At 40.4% G+C, this 20,476-nt stretch overlaps 1 protein-coding gene across 3 annotated transcripts in view; it reads right to left on the reverse strand.

Annotated features, from left to right (window-relative positions):
- Positions 1-16,296, reverse strand: part of FNBP1L (formin binding protein 1 like) — a 103,793-nt gene extending 87,497 nt beyond the window's left edge. The window contains exon 1 of one of the 3 annotated variants that reach the window (XM_035018010.1): positions 16,070-16,296. In XM_035018010.1, the coding sequence (XP_034873901.1) occupies positions 16,070-16,093 (24 nt within the window). In that variant the 5' untranslated portion in view covers positions 16,094-16,296. The remainder of the gene's footprint in view (positions 1-16,069) is intronic. The other 2 variants (XM_035018009.1, XM_035018008.1) reach the window with 2 other exon arrangements.
- Positions 16,297-20,476: the final 4,180 nt, after the last annotated feature.

Genomic DNA, 20,476 nt, shown 5'->3' on the forward strand with positions numbered 1-20,476 from the left:
GCAGCTGCTTAACCAACTGAGCCACCCAGGTGCCCCAAGTTTTCATTATTTTTAAGTATCTCCTAGACCCCACCTTTCCTTGCCTTTCATAGCCGAAACTACTGAGATCGAACAACATCAAGTTTCTACTTGACAATGACAAGCACTGCCATCATGGTCAGAGCTAAAGGAAGAAAGCCAAGTGGAGTGCCACTTAGCTGAAAAGTTTCTTAAACATAAAAGAGAGCATAGCTAACATTTACACTTGGGTCCTCCTTTAGGAATACATGAGTAATGCAAAAGTGTTTTTTTTTTTTTAAAGATTTTATTTATTTATTTGACAGAGAGCTAGAGAGCATAAGTAGACAGAGCGGCAGGCAGAGGGAGAGAGAGAAGCAGGTTCTCCGCTGAGCAGGGAGCCCAATGTGGGTCTCCATCCCAGGACACCGGGATCATGACCTGAGCCAAAGGCAGACGCTTAACATCTGAGCCACCCAGGCGCCCGAAAAAAGTGAATTTTAATTATATATGCTGTAACATAGATAAGCCTTGAAAACGTTATGCTTATTGAAAAATTCCAGTTACAAATGACCACATGTTGTATGATTCCATCTATATGAAATGTCCAGAATAAGCAAATGCTTAGTGAAAGAGAGTAGATTAGTGGTTTCCTAAAGGTCCTAAAGGTTTCCTAAAGGTCCCTTGAGTTTGCGGACAAGAGAGAAATAGTTACTCCTAATGGGTACTGGCTTTAAGGGTGATGAAAAGTTCAAAGAAAGATCAGTAGTCAGAGGTTAGAAAGGAGGAAGAGTTAATAGGTGGAGCACAAAGGACTTTTAGAGCAGTGAAATTACTCTGTATGATATCCGAATGGTGGCTATGTCATTATACATTTGCCTAAATCCATAGAATGTGCAATATCAAGAGTGAACCCTCATGTAAACTATGGATTTGGGTAATAATGATCTGTAAATGTAGGTCCATCAATTGTGGCAAATGTACCACTCTGGTGGAAGATGCTGATACTGGAGGAAGCTATGCATACCTGGGGGCAAGAGACATATGGGAAATCTCTACCTTACGCTCTATTTGGCTGAGAACCTAAAACTGCTAATTTAAAAAGAAGTCTACTCGAACCATGAGAGACGGTGGACTCTGAAAAACAAACGGGGTTTTAGAGGGAAGGGGGGTGGGAGGATGGGTTAGCCTGGTGGTGGGTATTGAGGAGGGCACGTTCTGCATGGAGCACTGGGTGTTGTGCACAAACAATGAATCATGGAACACTTCATCTAAAACTAATGATGTAATGTATGGGGATTAACATAAGAATTAATAAATAAATAAATAAATAAGAGAAAAAAAAAGAAGTCTACTAAAAAAATCATCAGTTGAGTAGGGAGGGATGAACAGGTAACAGCACATGGGAGGGTTTTTTTTTTTTTGGTGGAGGGGAGTAAAAATATACATAAGATAAAATTTACCATCTTAATCATTTTTTTTTTAAAGATTTTATTTTATTATTTATTTGACAGAGAGAGACACAGCGAGAGAGGGAACACAAGCAGGGGGAGTGGGAGAGGGAGAAGCAGGCTTCCTGCGGAGCAGGGAGCCCAATGCGGAACTCGAACCCAGGACCCCAGGATCATGACCTGAGCCAAAGGCAGATACTTAACGAGACACCCAGGCACCCCCATCTTAATCATTTTTAACTGTACAATTCAGTGTTAAATACATTCACCACCATCTATCAGCAGAATTCTTTTCATCTTCAAAACTAAAATTATACCCATTAAACAATAACTGCTCATTCCCTCCTCCCCTCTGCCCCAGCAACCACCATTCTATGTTCTGTCTCTATGAATGTGACTACTCTAGGTACCTCATAGAAGTGGAATCATACAGTATTTTCTTTTTGTGGCTTATTTCACTTACCATAATGTCCTCAAGGTTCATCCATTTCAGCAGCAAAGGTCAGCATTTCCTTCTTTTTTAAAGCTTAATAACATTCCATTGTATCTACACACCATTTTGCTTATCCATTTATCTGTTGATCAATACCTGGACTGCTACTCTCTAGCTACTGTGAATAATGCTATAAACGTGGGTGTACAAATCTCTCTCAAGATCCTGGTTTCAGACCGCCTGACTCGCTCAGTAGGTAGAGCATGCAACTTGTGATCTCAGTGTCTTGAGTTCAAGCCCCACTTTGGATGTAGAACTTACTTTAAAACAAACAAAAAAGACCCTGCTTTCAATTCTTTTGGTATATACTCAGAAATGGAATTGCGGGATTATACGGTAATTCCATGGTTAATTTTTGAGGAACCACCATACTGTCTTTCACAGTAGCTGCACCATTTTACATTCCCACCTATAGTGCACAAGGTTCTAAGTTCTTCACATCCTCACCAACACTTGTTTTTTTTGTTGTTGTTTTCACAGTAGCTATCCTAACAGGGGTGAGATAGGCCACAGGGGATTTTTAAGAGGTGAAACCATTATTTATATGATCTTGGAATGTTGGATACATAACATTATACCTTTGTCAAAGCCTACAGAATTCACAGCACAAGGAACAAGCCTTAGTCTATTAGTCATAGCCTTAGTGTATGCAATTTTTTATTTTATTTTATTTTTTGAGAGAGAGACTTCGAGCAGGGGAGGTACTGGTGGGAGCAAGGGGAGAGGGAGAGAGAGAATCTTAAGCAGGCTCCATGTCCAGCCTGGAGCCCCAAATGGGGCTCAATCTCACAACCCTGAGATCATGACCTGAGCTGAAATCAACAGGATAGCTTAACCAAGTGAGCAAGCCAGGTGCCCCTATCTATGCAATTTTTTAAAAAATCATTGAGAAAGTCAGAGGATCCCAAGAAAGAATGCAGACTGAGATTAAAAAAAAAAAATCTAACTGTATTATAAATGTATGAAACAAGTTCACTGAGGGGGCTGGGGGGAGTAAATGGTGCTGACGTAAGTAACTAAGAATTAAGAGTCTGTAGAACTAGGGGGAAAAGGAACTGCATATAAGCACTGTACTCTAGTTGATAAAGTTGTTCCCCACAGGGCTACAGGTTAATAACTCTGATATTGCTATACTACAGCTATACTGAAAAGGAACAATTAAGCAAATGGATGGCAACCAAAGGGAGTTGTCCCAAGTGGGAATTTACAGAGAAGCAAGAAGAGGCTAGGAGGATACATATACAAATGGATTACTGTTGGAGACATCATTAAATATTTAATTTAATATAGACACATATTATGACGTATAGAATTATTTATAGATACAGTGCACCTACACATGTATTTCTTTGTTTTATCAGCTGAGAGAGACTAAAAGAATAAAAGTGCAGTAGCAAGCACATCTACCACCTGTATCTTGGTCTCTAATACCATTCTCCAATAAAAGGAACCAGGGCCCTTTGTAGAAATGGCTAATTCTAGGACTGGGACAGAAAATATGCAAGATGAGCCTGGACCATCTTATAGTCCAAGGAAGTAAAGTTGTTCTTTAAAAAAGTCCTTATTGGGGTGCCAGGGTGGCTCAGTTGGTTGAGCATCCAATTCCAGGACCCTGAGATCGAGCCTCATGTCGAGTTCCCTGTCAGTGGGTAGTCTGCTTTCCCTATCTCCCTCTCCCTCTGTCCTTCCTCCTGCTCATGCGCGCTCTCTCTCTCTCTCAAATAAATAAATCTTTTTCTTTTAAAAAGTCCTTACTGATGGAGATGTGTTACAGGGGCACAGCAGCCAACTGAAAGCACTCACAATGGCCAAAGCTGGAACAATCTGAGCAAAAGAAATGAAGCAGCATTGGATTATATCCTTGAGTCCATACTGCTATAAATGAATGAGTAAATTAATAAATGGGGGAGAAGAGATAAATTTTCCATGCAGAATTCCAATAAATTATGTAGCTACTCCAATCATAAAAAAAGGGAGCATAACCCCTTTCTCTTTAAGTGTGGGCTACAACAGTGACTTCCTTCCAGAGAGTACAGTATAGAAAAAGGGGAAAAAATAACTTTACAGGGAAGAAATATGACAAACACTACTTCAGCCAAGTGAGCAAAATCAAACAGTAATAAATCCTATTGATAATATGTACCTTTGAAATGATGTGATGAAAATGGCACTTGATCATCCTCCCCAAAACACGTAACCCCAGTCCGATCACAAATAAAAACATCAAACAAATTCCAGTAGAGGCACCCCACAATATACCTGACCAATACTCCTCTAAATTCTCAAGGTCAAGAACAAGTCTGAAAAAATGGCAGACAAGAAGTGCCTAAGGAGACATGAAAATTAAATGTAACATGGAACAGAAAGACATTAGGTAAAAACTAAGGAAATCTGAATAAACTTTGGATTTTAGTTAATAATAATATACTAATATTCATTATTTGTAAGAAATGTACCATTCTGATGTATCAATAGAAAAGCAAGTGCCAGTAACTCCAGGCTGATGGCCTCTTACTTCCTGGAGTCAATTTTATAGCTTGGTATTATATCTACATGACTAAGAGACCTGGGTCATTACAGGAGATCTTTATTGTTTCCAACATCCAGGAAAACTTTCTCCTCACAAAATAAACTTCTGGACTTCTTTTTCACTACCCCTTCCTCAGTCCCTGCAGTTCGGAACTTCCTTCACTCAGCCTGAGGTTAGGTAAACTTCCACAAGCCCTGACCATCAATTCTGACCATTATGCAAAACACCCATCTATTCTGGCAGGTGATATCAACATGGCACAGTATGGCAAACAAAAGGTGGGCTATAAATTCCAGGTAAGACACAAAAGCCCTTTACCATCAAGCTCTTAAAATGATGGTGGGCCATGTTAGACCCTGAAAGACCTCAACTCTAAAATATCTGCTTCATCACTTGTATTACTGCCTTTTCTTAACCCTCTTGCTATTATTCAAATATCCATAAATAAATAAATATGCATGTGTGTGTTTGCCTCTACAAAGCAGTCATTAATTCCCTGAGGACACCATAAATTCTCTATTTTGGGGTACCTTATACTTATTCCCTTTCTTCCTTTCTAATGAAACCTACTCTTGTTCAGGTGGCAATGTGCCCAGCTTTGGATAGTGAGACCTAAGGGGAAGTTTGTTGTAGAAACATTGGGAAAGCTTTTGCCTTCCTGACAAAGAGGCAGACATATTTGATGTTGTTACTCTTTCTTTTTCTTACTTTCCTTTTTTTTCTTTTTTTGTCCTTAAATACAGACAAGATGGTTGGAGCTGGAACTTGCAACTGAGGGAAAGTCTAAAACAGTCCTGAAAGTGCTAAGTTCTAAATCCAAGCCAGTGACTGCCTACCCAATACCTTATTGTATAAGACAAACTATTTGTTTAAGCACCTGTTAAAAAAAAAAAAAAAATACCAAGTTGTAGCCCCCAGCACCATAAACAGCAGTGATAAGTGTGACTTCAAAAGAAAGACTACAGTATACACCTCCTGAGCTTTCACAATAGGACTGGAAAGGAGGTAGAAGATCTGAACAATCCCAGGGGGAACTATTAAGCAAAAACCCTTAAAGGGATCAAAAACTTCAAATGGCCCAAACCCTAAACTTATAGGTAGGGCATATCAAAAGTCAGTATGCCCTAATCTTTTTTTTTTTTTTAAGATTTTATTTATTTATTTGACAGAGAGAGACACAGTGAGAGAAGGAACACAAGCAGGGGGAGTGGGAGAGGGAGAAGCAGGCTTCCTGCCGAGCAGGGAGCCCGATGTGGGGCTCGATCCCAGGACCCCAGGATCATGACCTGAGCCGAAGGCAGACGCTTAACGACTGAGCCACCCAGGAGCCCCTCAGTATGCCCTAATCTTAGCAGACATCTTTCCAGGATCCTGGGGTCACAAAATATTTCAAGAAAGTCTCTAACATAAAAAACAAGAACCAAAACTAGCAAAAAGGGAAACAAAGCAACTTAGAGGCTACAAATATTATGCAAGGGTAAGAAAACTAAACACAATAAAACAAAAAACCTATTTTTGGTATACACAAAGACCTAAGAGAAGGTAAGTGGAGGATGCTATGTTAAAAGTACATTCAGAAAACTGGGTGTCTCAGTCGGTTAAGCATCCGACTCTTTTTTTTTTTTTTTTTAAAGATTTTATTTATTTACTTGAGAGAGAGAGAATGAGAGAGAGAGAACACATGAGAGGGGATAGGGTCAGAGGACGAAGCAGACTCCCCGCCGAGCAGGGAGCCCGATGCGGGACTCGATCCCGGGACTCCAGGATCATGACCTGAGCCAAAGGCAGTCGCTTAACCAACTGAGCCACCCAGGCGCCCAAGCGTCCGACTCTTGATTTCAGCTCAACTCTTGATCTCAGGGTCATGAGTTCAAGCCCCACACTGGGATCCACACTGGGCATGGAAACTACTTTAAAAAAGAAAAAAAAAGGGCGCCTGGGTGGCTCAGATGGTTAAGTGTCTGCCTTCGGCTCAGGTCATGATCCCAGGGTCCTGGGATTCAGTCCCGCATTGGACTTCCTGCTAGGCGGGGAGCCTGCTTCTCCCTCTGCCTCTCTCTCTCTCTGACTCTCATGAATAAACAAACATTTTAATAAGAAGAAAAGGGGGGGTGGGCGGCTGGGTGGGTGGCTCAGTCTTTAAGGGTCAGGATCCCTGCTCAGTGGGAAGCCTGCCTCTTCCTCTCCCACTCCCCCTGCTTGTGTTCCCTCTCTCACTGTGTCTCTCTCTGTCAAATAATAAAAAATCTTTAAAAAAGAAAAAAAAAGAAAAAAAGAAGTACACTGAGAAAACAAACAAAAAACAGCTCTTAGAAATTAAAAATACAATAGCAAAATAATTAAAAACTCAGTGTCACAATTTTCAGTTTCCAGTAGTAGCAAGCTAGGTTTTTTGGATCACCTATCACTATTCTACTGGGTAACAACTTTGAAATATGGATAAAATATATTTCAAAAATGTAAAGCATCAAAGACAAGCCAAGATAACAAGGAATTACAAAGTCACAAGCAAAAAATGAGAACCCAAAAAGGGAAGAAAAAAAAAAAGCATATAAGATACTTTTTCCCTGAGGATGTTTGCCAATCCTGAAAAACAGGATCTTTGTTTTGATAACATAGCACAAGATATAGGGACAGAAATCAAAACCCAACAACCATACAAAGGAATTTCAAGCCCTGAACTTGGTTTAAGGTGGTCCTAGACTATGAGTGACCCCAGGCACACAGAAAAAGAAAATACAAATCCTATACATAACATGGGATACCACAAAGTAAACATAAAGGATGATTCTCACATAAAACATGTTAAATGAAAGAAGACAGACGAAAAAGAATATACAATGCATGATAATATTCATGTGAAGTTTAAAAAACCTACAAAATAATCAAAGGCAATACAAGTTAGAATAGTGGTTACTTTTGGGCAGATACTTACTGGGAATGGCATGAAGGCAACTTCTGTATCTTCATCTTAGTGGGAATTATAGAAGTGTGTTGTTTTTTTTTTTTTTAAATCTTAATGTACATGTAAGATCTGTACACTTTAATGTATGAATGTTATATCTTAATGAAACTTAAAAAAAATGAAGGTAAAAGAAGTTAACAAATGTTGACTCAAAAAGTTAACAAATGTTGATTATATTCAGGCTTGGCAAACAGTAAAAGATGTTATTTAGTTCGTGATCTAAGTATAGAAAATTGACTCAAAAGTTATAGTTTGTATTTATTCAAAAGCTATTTACCATAGCTGTTTCAATAATTTTGACTTTTATAATTTCTTTTTTTTTTTTTTTTAAAGATTTTATTTATTTATTTGAGACAGAGAGAATGAGAGAGAGAGCACATGAGAGGGGGGAGGGTCACAGGCAGAAGCAGGCTCCCCGCCGAGCAGGGAGCCCGATGCGGGACTCGATCCCGGGACTCCAGGATCATGACCTGAGCTGAAGGCAGTCGCTTAACCAACTGAGCCACCCAGGCGCCCAGAATTTTATAATTTCTAATGGAAAAAAAATCTCAACTAACCACCACTAACATTGTCAAAAATCTCTCAGAATCAACACTTGTACTCACTAAAAACCAATCTTTTATGTTTTCCCAATTCATTAAGGCTCAGATAATTTACATGAGAATGTTAACTGTTCCCATTTTTAGAATCCAAAGGTTCGGGGCGCCTGGGTGGCTCTGTCAGTTAAGTGCCTGCCTTCGGCTCAGGTCATGATCCCAGGGTCCTGGGATTGAACCCTACATCGGGGCTCCCTGCTCAGCAGGGAGTTTGCTTCTCCCTCTGCCTCTCACTTGTGCTCGCTCTCTCTCCTGCTCTTTCTCTCAAATAATAAAAAAAAACCTTTAGAATCCAAAGGGTCATAAGATATGCCATTACTAAAAAATAATCATTTGTACTCAATCAAGGAAATGAGAATTCCAGACCTAAAAGAAAAAAATTTCATATGAATAGGCACAATCAGTTATATTTCCAGATTATAAAAAGGATCCCTAAAGGGGCACCTGGCTGGCTTAGTCGGTAGAGCATCAACTCTTGATCTGGGAGTCATGAGTTCAGGTCCCACACTGGGTGTGGAATCTACTTAAAAACAAAGGATCCCTAAAGTTAAAGATAAAAGAAATATACATGCTGGGGGGAAAAGCCTAAATACCCTTAGTATGCAAAACATCTGATGATATGAGTTATAGCAATTCATTGATTTCCTCATTCAACAAATAATTCAGTGCCTATTATATGCCCATTCCTTCTGAACAAATTAGGTATACAGCAGGGCTACAGCAGGAACAAAACAGATGACTTTCACTCTGGAAACAACAAAATAATGGTGTGGAAAAAAAAAAAAAACAGGAAAATTTGACTCTATATAAACATTTATATTTTTTCAAACTACAAGAAATATGTAATAGTAATACTTCACATATTTCATGAGGCATCGTGAAAGTCTGATGATTAGTTTTCCATCAAGAACTTAAGGAAAAATTGCTCCTAAGCCCCAAATATCAATAACTAATTTGGATGCAATAGGGACATTTTACAAAAACTTTTATTCTTATTGTTCTAGATTTCTTTCTCTTGGGCTCTATCCAAATTCTAAATGCTAAATCCCACATTACAAAAAGCAGTCAGACATCATCTTACAATGCCTTACAGCAGCTCCCTATGGTGTAAAAGAGGTGGTTTTAAAGAACTAGTCAATGAAAATCCTGTAAAAGTAATCACAGAATAAACTTATTATAAGAAAAAAAAGGAAAATGCTTAAAAGCACAGGTGACAATATTAAAATTAACTGTATCAACAGATTATTTTTAAGCACAATTTTCAATTTTAAAGCATCTATCATTCTGCCATCAATTAAAGGTGATACCTCAAAATATTTTTGTTATATGAGAAAATTAGTGCATGATCAGCTCATGAAGCTATTAATTAGAGCAAAACTGGGAGGATCAAAACTTACTACATTTCCCAATGAACACCTCTCAGCCTCAGAAAAAGCACTGGAACTAAACTGATATAGAAGTAAAAACACTAACTCATATATAAGGAAAAACAGTATAAACAAATTGCAGAAGTAACATATATTTAAAAAATACCAATATTAAAAAATACCAATTTAAAAAATACCAATAACACATTGTTAAAAGAACGAAAACCCTTCAAATATTCTTGCAGAGGTGATAAAATCAATAAACTTTCATCTTTTAAAACCCAGGGGGATTCTTCCTCCTGCCACTAAAGCATTCAGAAGGAAGAAATAATCCCTTCTACTAACACAAACTACAACTTCCTTCTGTGGATTTTTAAATGGTCTAAAAATCAAGTTTATTATATGCTAATAAATAAATAATACCTGTGTGTGTGTGTGTGTGTTCATAAATGTAAATCAAGGGGCGCCTGGGTGGCTCAGTCAGTTAAGCGACTGTCTTCAGCTCGGGTCATGATCTCAGGGTCCTGGGATCCAGCCCCACATCGGGCTCCCTGCTCAGCGGGAAGCCTGCTTCTCCCTCTCCCGCTCCCCCTGCTTGTGTTTCCTCTCTCCCTGTGTCTCTTTCAAATAAATAAATAAAATCTTAAAAAAAAAAATGTAAATCAAGCATTCAGCCAAATCAACCTCTTAGCCTGGTCCCAATCTACCCTGCATCACTACTTTCAGCCATCCCATACTCAAAATTCAAGCCAAACCTAACCACTACACTCAGGTCAATCCAGCAAACAGTTACTAAAGATCCGAGTAGCATCAGGCTCTATGCCAGGCGGTGTGCTGACAAGGGAAAATACAGCAATGAATCAGACAATGATTAAGCAATTAATAAGACATGATCTCTGCCCTCTAGGAACTTAGGCACCTATATGCAAAATCTTCCTTATTCCAAAGCGCACGCCAAGTATCTTTATGTTAGATCTGATTTACAAAGCCTGGACTAATACATGCAACAGCTTTTGTTTCCTATAAAACAAAACCTTTATATAATCTTTTCCCACAAGTTTTTAATACGCTGTAGGTAGGACTATGTTCCCAAAACAGAATTTTTCTTTTTTGCTTGAGCTAAAAATGTTTAAGGACTGAAGACTAATAAATAAGACAGCACCTACAAGTGCCATAATTATAAATCATTACTATTCTCTTCTTTTCTTTCTTTCTTTTTTTTTTTTAAAGATTTTATTTATTTGACAGAGTTAGCGAGAGCAGGAACACAAGAAAGGGAGTGGGAAAGGGAGAAGCAGGCTTCCCTCGGAGCAGGGAGCCCGTTGTGGGGCTCAATCCCAGGACCCCGGGATGATGACCTGAGCCGAAGGCAGACACTTAACGACTGAGCCACCCAGGCGCCCTATTCTCTTATTTTCTGCCTGCAAATAGGGGCTCTTGGATAGGAAAAAGTTGGTAAAAAAATTTTTTAAGGATTTTATTCATTTATTTGAGAGAGAGAGCACGAGCAGGGGAAGGAGCAGAGGGAGAGAGAAAAGCAGACTCCCCGCTGAGCAAGGAGTCCCGTGTATACTGTTCCCAGGACCACAACCTGAGCCAAGGCAGACGCTCAACTGACTGAGCCACCCAGACTCCCCCATAAAATAGGCTTGTAAGTATCCAGCCAAACTCACAATTACAGACTGGGGGAAGGAGAAATAGCTTAAGTGTTCCAAAATAAAGGCAGGGAAGGGGAGTGGAACTGAGTGGTTTAAGGAAGCAGCAAATGCAGAGGAGAGATATTGGTTAGAGGCCATTCTCCAGCTTCCACCTTAATACAGTCAGGATAGAATGGAGGCATAAACAGGTGTCTTGATTAACTCAGCCTCCTTAACTAAGAACAATAGCTGTAATACAATATTGAACACAACAATTCCTATCAACAAAATGGAACATAAGATACAAATATTTATACCATGACTATTTTCCAAAGGTTTGAATGTACAAGAAATAACTGTAACATAAGGTGGTAGTTCCATAAGAAAGATGTTATCCAGAATGTGTACTCTGAAAAAAAGGGGGGTTCAGAGGGACTGGTCAACTGAAGACCTTCGGGACAGTGATACCAACATAGAGGAGTATTTTGGAGTTAGGAAAGAATATCACCTCAAAATGACTCTAAGTTTCCTCGTAGCAGGACCATATTACAAACCTTCATAAATTTCACCATACATTCACAGTGCTTCCCCATAACAGACACTCAATAATTACTTTATTGTTTAAACTAAATTCCTACAGCAATTTCATGGCCTTTGAAAAAAGCAATACCATTAACTTTAATTAACAAGGAGTCTTCACTGTCAATCTCCTCTACATGGATTTTCTAAAAAATGTGAAGTAATGCTCAAGTCAATATTACAGAGATAGTCTAACCACTATGGACTACAATGGAATTACACTGCTGTCTTCTAGACAAATCTATTAATGTGGTCTAAGATTTATTTCACCAGCTATTTTTACAGTCACATCACAGAGCTATAAGTCAGGTAAAGTCAAAAGAACTACCTTTAGGTCAGTTCTTCCCCAACTGTACAAGTGTTTAACCCAAACACTAAACCTTAACTTCATAATCTTGGTTTCAACTTATTTAGACATTCTTGAACTGTTATCTAGACCACTTAATCCATCATCACCTACAAAGGCCTTCAGAACCATAAAGACCATCCTCCAGGATGCACTTTTTAATCAGTAATCAATATTCTAGGTAATGAACTATGAATTCAATTGGGCAAAACATGCGTGATCAGCTATAGGCATCGTTTTAGTCAGTGAAAACAGAGATTAATCCAGTTCTATACTCCCAAGACTCAAAAGTCTAGTACACTTACAGCATAGATATTAAATAAATGCTATAAGGACAAAGATAAAGAAGCATTAAGGGTTAAGACTGGGGGTATCCACTGAATCAAGAGCATGAGCAGGATGCCTGGGTGACTCAGTCAGTTGGAGCATCTACCTTCAGCTCAAGTCATGAGACTAGAGTCCCGGGATCGAACCCTGAGTAGGGCTCCCCGCTCAGCAGGGAGTGTGCTTTTCTCTCTGCCCCTCTCCCTGCTTGTACTCTCTCTCTCTCTCTCAAATAAATAAATAAAATCTTAAAAAAAAAAAGGGAACGAGCTTTGTCAAATGCACTTAATAATTTAATGAAAATAATAATGGCTTTTAAATTATATACTCTTAAAACTAAGAGCCAAAAATCACATAGACCAGGAAACTAAGGCATAAAAAAGGTTTATCGGGGGCACCTGGGTGGCTCAGTTGTTAAGCGTCTGCCTTCGGCTCAGGTCATGATCCCAGGGTCCTGGGATCGAGCCCCACACTGGGCTCCCTGCTCAGCGGGAAACCTGCTTCTCCCTCTCCCACTCCCCCTGCTTGTGTTCCCTCTCTCGCTGTGTCTCTCTCTGTCAAATAAATAAATAAAATCTTTAAAAATTAAAAAAAAAAAAATTTTTAAATAAATAAATAAAAAAGGTTTATAAGACCTAATAAATTAAGTCAGATATTGGAAGCTACCTTCTAACTTCCAGAAGAGTCACTTCATTTCCCTTGGGGAGCAAATTTCTGAATAAATCATGATATGAATATAACGTGCTCAGCCATATTTTTTTCATATCTATATACACATTCACAATCAATACACATTTTTTTTTTCCTGGCAAAATTTGGCGCCTCAAACACCAAAAAAGTATCTCGTAATAAATAAAACTTATTGACTAAACATATAACTTCTCCAACTCTAATTTTCTTCCTTGTAAAAAGAGCTAATAATTACAAAATCTGATTTGTGAAATCATTGATTCATACTTGGACTCCTTTTGATCCAACCATTCTTCCTGTGATAATAAAAAAAAAAAAACCAACACAATAAACAACACTTAAGATGCTATCTTATAATTATGTTGCAGCCTGAAGAAATGAAGACACTGTCATCTCTTTGTTTGATATTACCCAGAACACAGAACCAAGTCTCTAGCATACATTCAATGCTTACTTAAATGCTCATCTGGAACCCTTGAAATACCTTGAAGCACAGCTCAAATCTAGTACCAGTTAATTCATATCCCCTCACAACCACACACAACAAAGTCTGACATAACAGACTTAGCCTATCACTATTAGTTCTGTCCCCCAGAGTCAGTACTAAAGTGGTTCTCTATTATTTTCAAATTTAACATAAGACTTAAGAAGCATTAAAATAGCAATGAAACTCCAAAGAATATAAGGAAAAAACTTAAGCTTGAGTGCATAACTGCATTCATATTTTTGTAACAACATGTTCCAATAATTAAACCTTTGGGATAGTAATGTGATCCTAAACATGAAATAATAGAACTGGTTTCTAAACTCAGAATTTCAAGAGAATTCTCCCAACCTCAAATTCCTCAATGATAAGAGCACAGTATAGGTGTTTGTTACAATCCACTGGAAGCACAATATCCTTATTCAAAACAGAACAGTAAAAACAGGAAGTCCAATCAAATTTTTCTAAGGTCTCTTCTGGTCCTAATAGCCCGCTACAACTTCTACTTACCTAAGGTTTAAGCATCCAGATGATACTGGTTGATTCTCTATCATTTAGTTTCTAATAAATCTCTCCCTCAAATCCTAAAACCACTAAAAAGTTTGAAAACATGGTGCATTAAATTTTAAGAGGAAACTTAATTTAAAACCTTTTTTCATAATTTCCAAAGCGCTACAAAACATTTTTTAGTTAACAGAAATTCCCATCTCTTCTACAGTTTACCTTTCCAAACTGCTGAGAAACTATTCAAATGCTGAAAGTAACTAACCAAATTATGGGAGACATTGTGGGATTGCTGATCACTTCTGAATGCACTATAAATTATAACTTAAAAAAACTTTTAAAAATCGCATTTTAATCTTCACTAAAATACTGTTTCTCCTTCAAACTGTTTTTCTGTAGTATGATAGAAAGTGCTTTTTAAATCTAAAAGTTAAATCTAAATATTACTCTACTCTTCCTATGTGTACTTTAAAAAAATATTCTGAGTACATTTTTGCTTCCTCTGAAACGTGGATCATTTAAGTGTGTAAAAAATATGTTTTCTAATTATAAAAATGGAAAATAAAACTACATCCATCTACTTTAATTGACGACACACTATAATCAATTATAAAATGTACAAAATCAAAGGGAAAAGACCAATAATGCCTGAGAATCTAAAGTAAAGGGTTAAATTTTATATAATTCATTTACTACATAATCCTCTCTAATGTAAGAACAATTAATGCTAACTAAGAAACGAATGTCTGAGGTATTTTCTCTTGGGTGGTGTGTTTACAGACTGGGCAAACACTTGTCCGGAATGCTGCAGGAGATTCCTGGGCTGGCTAAGTGTTCTCCTAGATGAATTCTAAAGTCTCTTTCAGTTCTAAGATTCCCAATCTGTGGTTAAGAGGTGAAAAATAACCGAAGAAAACATTTTGCCCTTCAATTAACCAATCTACCTTCATTCGCATCCTACATGCTCCTACCGAGATAAAAAAGTTCTTTCTCCCCTTTCTCTGCAGTGGTTTCACTAGACCCTCGTTAACAAAAGGCACGGAAAACGTGCACAGGTGGGATAAAAAGGGGAGTGGCTGAAGCCCGGCAGCTCTCGGGACAGCGCCCCCACTCCCCGGGTCCCTCGGCTGCACCTGAGAAATCACTACGCTCCACACCTCCACCCTTGTTTAGCCGCGTCGCGAGCAAATTCTCCGACCTATTTCAGTCCACCCGCACCTTGGCCAAACACTGGGCATTGTCTCAAACCTTCAGCGCCCAAGAAAGGCAAGGAGGAAAGAGAAAACAGGGAGAACGAGTGGGAATAAAGAACGGCGGAAGGGGAAGTAAAGCCATCGGGAAGCCCTACGCTCCTTTCGGCAAAATTGGCTTCCCCGTCGATCCATCAATTTAATTCAGATTCCAAAAGCCAGCCCCCCTCCCCCCCAGCCCAAGGTAGCAGTCGGGGATAGCCCAGCCGGAGTCCCCGAGGCCACGCGCGGATTCGGGGCACACAGACTGGGAGAGGGAAATGGGCTTGTGGGCTGGGCCTGCCTGGCCGGAGGCCGGGCTCGGAACAAAGCCGCCAGGCTCCCCCTACCTGGGGCGAGGGCGGTGGGCGGCGCCTCGAGGCTCCCCGCGCCGTCCTGGCCCGGCGACGCCCTCGCCCCGGGGACCCTCGCCCGGGCTGGGGGCCACAGCGGGCCCCCTCCCCGCCCGCGAACAGCGCCCCTCGGGACAATGGACCCCCTCCCCCGCCTCCGGGCGAAGAGATACAAAGGGAGAGGAGCGCGGCCCGGCAACGAGCCAGGCGTCCGGAAAGTGAAGACGAAGGAGAGACAGGGAAAGGGAAAGGATGGCGGCGGACGCGGGAGCCCCGCGGGCCGCTCCTCCCCGCCGTCCACGGCGCTGCCCTCAGCCCGGCCGCGGCGGCAGAGGCGGGAGCGCAGACCAGCAGCCCACTCAACCCCGGCCGAGAGGGAAGAGGGGTCTGCACACAAAGAAGAGTGGAACCCCCGCCCTCCCCTGGCGCCAGAGGCGGGGATGACCCAAAGCGCTCTGGCCGCCGACGGTCAGCGGCGCCTGCCCGGCCCGCGCCCCTCGCGGGCCGCCCCTCACCCGACTCACCCACAGCTCTGTGCCCCAGCTCATGGCGGAACTTGAGGCGACTCGGCGCGTCTGGCCGCTCCGCTGTCCGTCCGTCTGTCGGATCTGCCCTCAGTCTGTCCGACCTCCCACTGGCTGGCCGACGGGCTCGGAGCTCCGCCGCTCTGCCTCCGAAGGTGCCGCCACCGCCGGGCTCCCCAGTGAGTGAGAAAGACGCGACTGGAGAAGCCGCCGCCGCCGCCGCGTCCCCGCCTCCCAGAGCCGGCAGGGAGGGGGCCCGGGCTGAGGGGAGGCGGGACGCGGAGAGGGGAGGGGGCGGGGCGCGGTGCACCCTGGGATCGCGGCGGACCCGCTCTCGCTGGGCCTCCGCGGGCGCGTTCCCTCGCGGAAGGGTCTCCCACCCCGCTGGTTCACCTGCTAGGTCTCTTCCCGCTTGCCGGTTGGGTCTCGGACAATCCCACCGCCGCCGCCACTCGCATCGCTGTCTCCAAGGTGGAAAGGGAGAGAAGGGAAAGACGCCCACCACCCTTCTCTGCCCTGAGACCCCTTAGACCCCTTAGATGAGCCAACTCCAGTCACCCTCCCTTCCTGCCTTTCGCGTCCTCCACCTGGGCGAAATCCTGGCAGATGCCTCTTAACAAATCCTTGGGTTTACGTAGTCGGAGATTTGTGTTTATTTTTTTTAAAGTCTTGATTGGTAAGGTGATTGGGAATAACCAAAATGTGTAGTCGTTGAACGTCAAATGTGAATGCAACGTGCCCCGATTCTATTTTTAATAAAACATTTTAATTTTATAAGTTCTGTAAGGAAATCATAAAAAGAGGCAGATCTTTCAGCATTCATTTTGGGATGTTGCCGTAACAAGAGATGGAAGACGCGGACCAATGTGAGCCGAGCTGTCACCTGCAGGAAACGAGAACCGAGCTTGCCCCAGCGGTAGGTTGCCCCAGCGGAGGAATGGGTACCTGGTCTGTGGGGGCTGGACGCGGACCAGATTCCTCTCCGGTAGTGCAAAGAGCCTATTGGAACTTCAGACACCTCTCACTCAGAATATGGGAATCTTGGAGGCCGGTCCACCATTTCCTTTTTCCTCTGTGGAGTTACTTCCCGGCCTTTCTGAGCAATCATTAACTGCAATCAGCCGGTTTGGCGGGTACTATTAGATACCAAATACACTTAGCAACTCCTAACATATGCTTTACGTTAATTGCTTGTCTCCCAAACACACACACACTCCAGTCCAGTCACTAGCACAGTACTCCTCTGTTATGACAGCTGAACATAAGAAGTTCTCCAAACCGGAGTGTCAGCATTTGAAACTCCTCCCCTTATACGGCCTGCTCTGGTGCCCTAATCTCTTCTGCTTCAGTCCTTCAGTCCTTCAGTCCTGTCAATTTCCACTATTGAAAGGAAATTTCTCCTCTCTCTCTTAACTCCCTAGACATCATGAATGCATTTAGCAATTACAAGTAAGATTAGTAATGGAAAGTATATTTATTAAATGGATGTCTCATTATTCAGAACCATTCCAATACTAAGGTTTACTGTATCTAAGTATTGTCATAAAAGTTAAGACATGTGGAGCATAATTGAAGCCAAAATTTCATGCTTTCCCTTTAAAAAATAAAATAATCTGCCATTCACATTGAAGATTATCCTTAACCACACTGTTTACACAATTTCCCAAATGAACATGAAGTCTTATCTCCTAGATGAACATTTTTCTTCTCCCGAAGTTTCTGAACAGAACTCCACACTTAGAACAATTCATTTCTCTTCAAAAAGTTAGATTTTTGGCCAACAAATTCAGGGAAAATTTCTGTTATCCTACATTGCTATAAAATTTAAATATAATTCATATCACCAACTTAACTTGATAATCTTGATAAGTATTTGTAACTTGCAAAATTTTATATTAAAATTCACTATTTACTTCAAAGTCTTTAGGCAAAAATGATTAAAAAGTGAAAACTATCACAACAAAAGAGTATGTTCTGTGTTATATTATGCTATAGAAATAATAAAGATGAATCAGCTTCCAAAGTATTCCTTTCTATAACCAATCTCTAAAATAGTATAGGCACATTTTAGCTAACAAACATCCAGAGGTGCTTTACACACACAAATATAGTCACACACAAATATATATTATTACCATGGTAGTTCTTAAAAATGTTGAGGGGCGCCTGGGTGGCTCAGTTGGTTAAGCGACTGCCTTCGGCTCAGGTCATGATCCTGGAGTCCCAGGATCGAGTCCCGCATCGGGCTCCCTGCTTGGCAGGGAGTCTGCTTCGTCCTCTGACCCTATCCGCTCATGTGTTCTCTCTCTCTCAAATAAATAAAATCTTTAAAAAAAAAAAAATGTTGATTTTTTTTTTTTTGAAAGAGAGTGTGGGGGCAGGGCGGGCAGGGGGTGGGCGGAAGAGCAGAGGGAGAGGAAGAGAGAGAAACTTAAGCAGGCTCTATGCTCAGCACAGAGCCTGCCGCCTGGATCTCAGGACCCTGAGATCATGACCTGGGCTGAAATCAAGAGTCGAACATTTAACCGACTGAGCCACCCAAGCACCCAAGAATGTTGATTTTTTACATAATCAGAATCCACTGGGTTTTAAATTATTCATATATATATAAGATTTATTCTTTATGGACCCATGACAAGGCACTTTGTGAGCAGTTCAAACATCGCTTTTCTCTCTAAAAAAGATCAAACATGACTTTGCATCTTGAAAGCAAAATCACTTTAGTATAACAGCAATCTATTATTTCCGATGCTACTACCTCCAAGTCATATTTTGCATCATTAAGGGATACAAAATTCTGTCAAACCAATTATCTTATACCTTTTTGCTACTTGACCTATTTTGATAATCCATTACCAAAGAGTTTCTGTTTCTTTTACATATTTTATAAGGTAATCAACACTAAGAAGGAATTGAGGAAATAATATCATTTTAGCTTTCTCCACATAGTTTTACAATGCAGCCACTCTACTGAGTAAATTTGAAAGAGCTCAAATTACACAGACTCATTAGCAATTTTAAAAATTATTACACTTTTTATTAATTATGGAAAATAATTTTTATTGAATCCATTTTCTCTTCAGGCATATATTTGAATTCTGCTCTATGATAAGCGATTGAAGTGTTATATTTTCTTTTGCATGTTTTTATCTTGTATTAATTCGAATGTAAGTTCCTTGTACAGTCTCTTGGTTATAAACATTTAGCTAATGCCCTTTCCAGTTTCAAATTTTCCCTGCATGAATTCCCTTATTAAGTCAGATTATAAAAGATAACTGTTCACTGCTGCATTCTGGAATATAGAATAATTTACTAGCCCAAATACATCAACCTTCAACCGTAAACCAATTTCTTGTCTTAAAACTAAATTTTTGCAAAAGTATTCCATATATAAAGTTAGTAATGAATGGGGCACTTGGGTGGCTCAGTCGGTTAAGCGTCTGCCTTCAGCTCAGGGCATGCTCCCAGGGTCCTGGGATCAAACCCCACATCGGGCTTCCTGCTCGGCAGGAAGCGTGCTTCTCCCTCTCCCACTCCCCCTGCTTGTGTTCCCTCTCTCGCTGTGTCTCTCTCTGTCAAATAAATAAATAAAATCTTTAAAAAAAAAATAAAGTTAGTAATGTAAAGTGTCTTCAAAGAAAAAAATAAAACTTTATATCTAAACACCTCGAATATGGAAAGCTTTTCTCAACATACATGTATCAATGTTCCACCGATACACAGTTACCAATCATAAAGAATTCCCACTATTGAAAGGAAATCTATAGTATAAACAATAGCAACTCCTTTCTTGCCATTTAAGTATCTTAAGATTATGTATTAAAATTATAGCAAGTGTCCACAGATAGAATCATTATCAACATAGGTAGGCCAGAACAATCAAGCTAACACTATTTTAGGAGGAATACCAAGACGATGTACTTGGCACCTCCATTTTAATGCTTCGAATGGAGCACCACAGCAGAAACGGGATCATGCCAGAATACAGATCCATGCCAGCCAAGTGAAGAATGGCACTGAGGAGTTAATAGTCATCACTGCTTTTCTGCACTGCCAATTTTCCTAACCAAGAGTTGGAAGAAATTCAAAACTTTAAGGGGATAGTTTAAAAGTGGCTCACTGAAGAAAAAGAAAGAAAGAAAACCACCTACTATTTTGTCTCTGGGGATTCTGCTGTCCGTTACTGAATCTATTTGAAGCATTTTATATAATTGCTCTAATGAAACTTAACAAAAAAAGTGAAAAAACAGAAGACAGAAAATCTTATGTGAATCAAATGGAATAAATTTGTTTAAAGAGATAACTCATTGCCAATTTTCTGTGATGACTGATTCTTTCCCACTGGTTATTATAGAACCATGTGACTTTAAAAGCATTTAGGTATTTATTTAGATAAAATTCTCTTTA

This window comes from Mirounga leonina, unplaced genomic scaffold (assembly GCF_011800145.1).
Source record: "Mirounga leonina isolate KUSES-001 unplaced genomic scaffold, KU_Mleo_1.0 Mir_173, whole genome shotgun sequence".
Lineage (NCBI taxonomy): Eukaryota > Metazoa > Chordata > Mammalia > Carnivora > Phocidae > Mirounga > Mirounga leonina.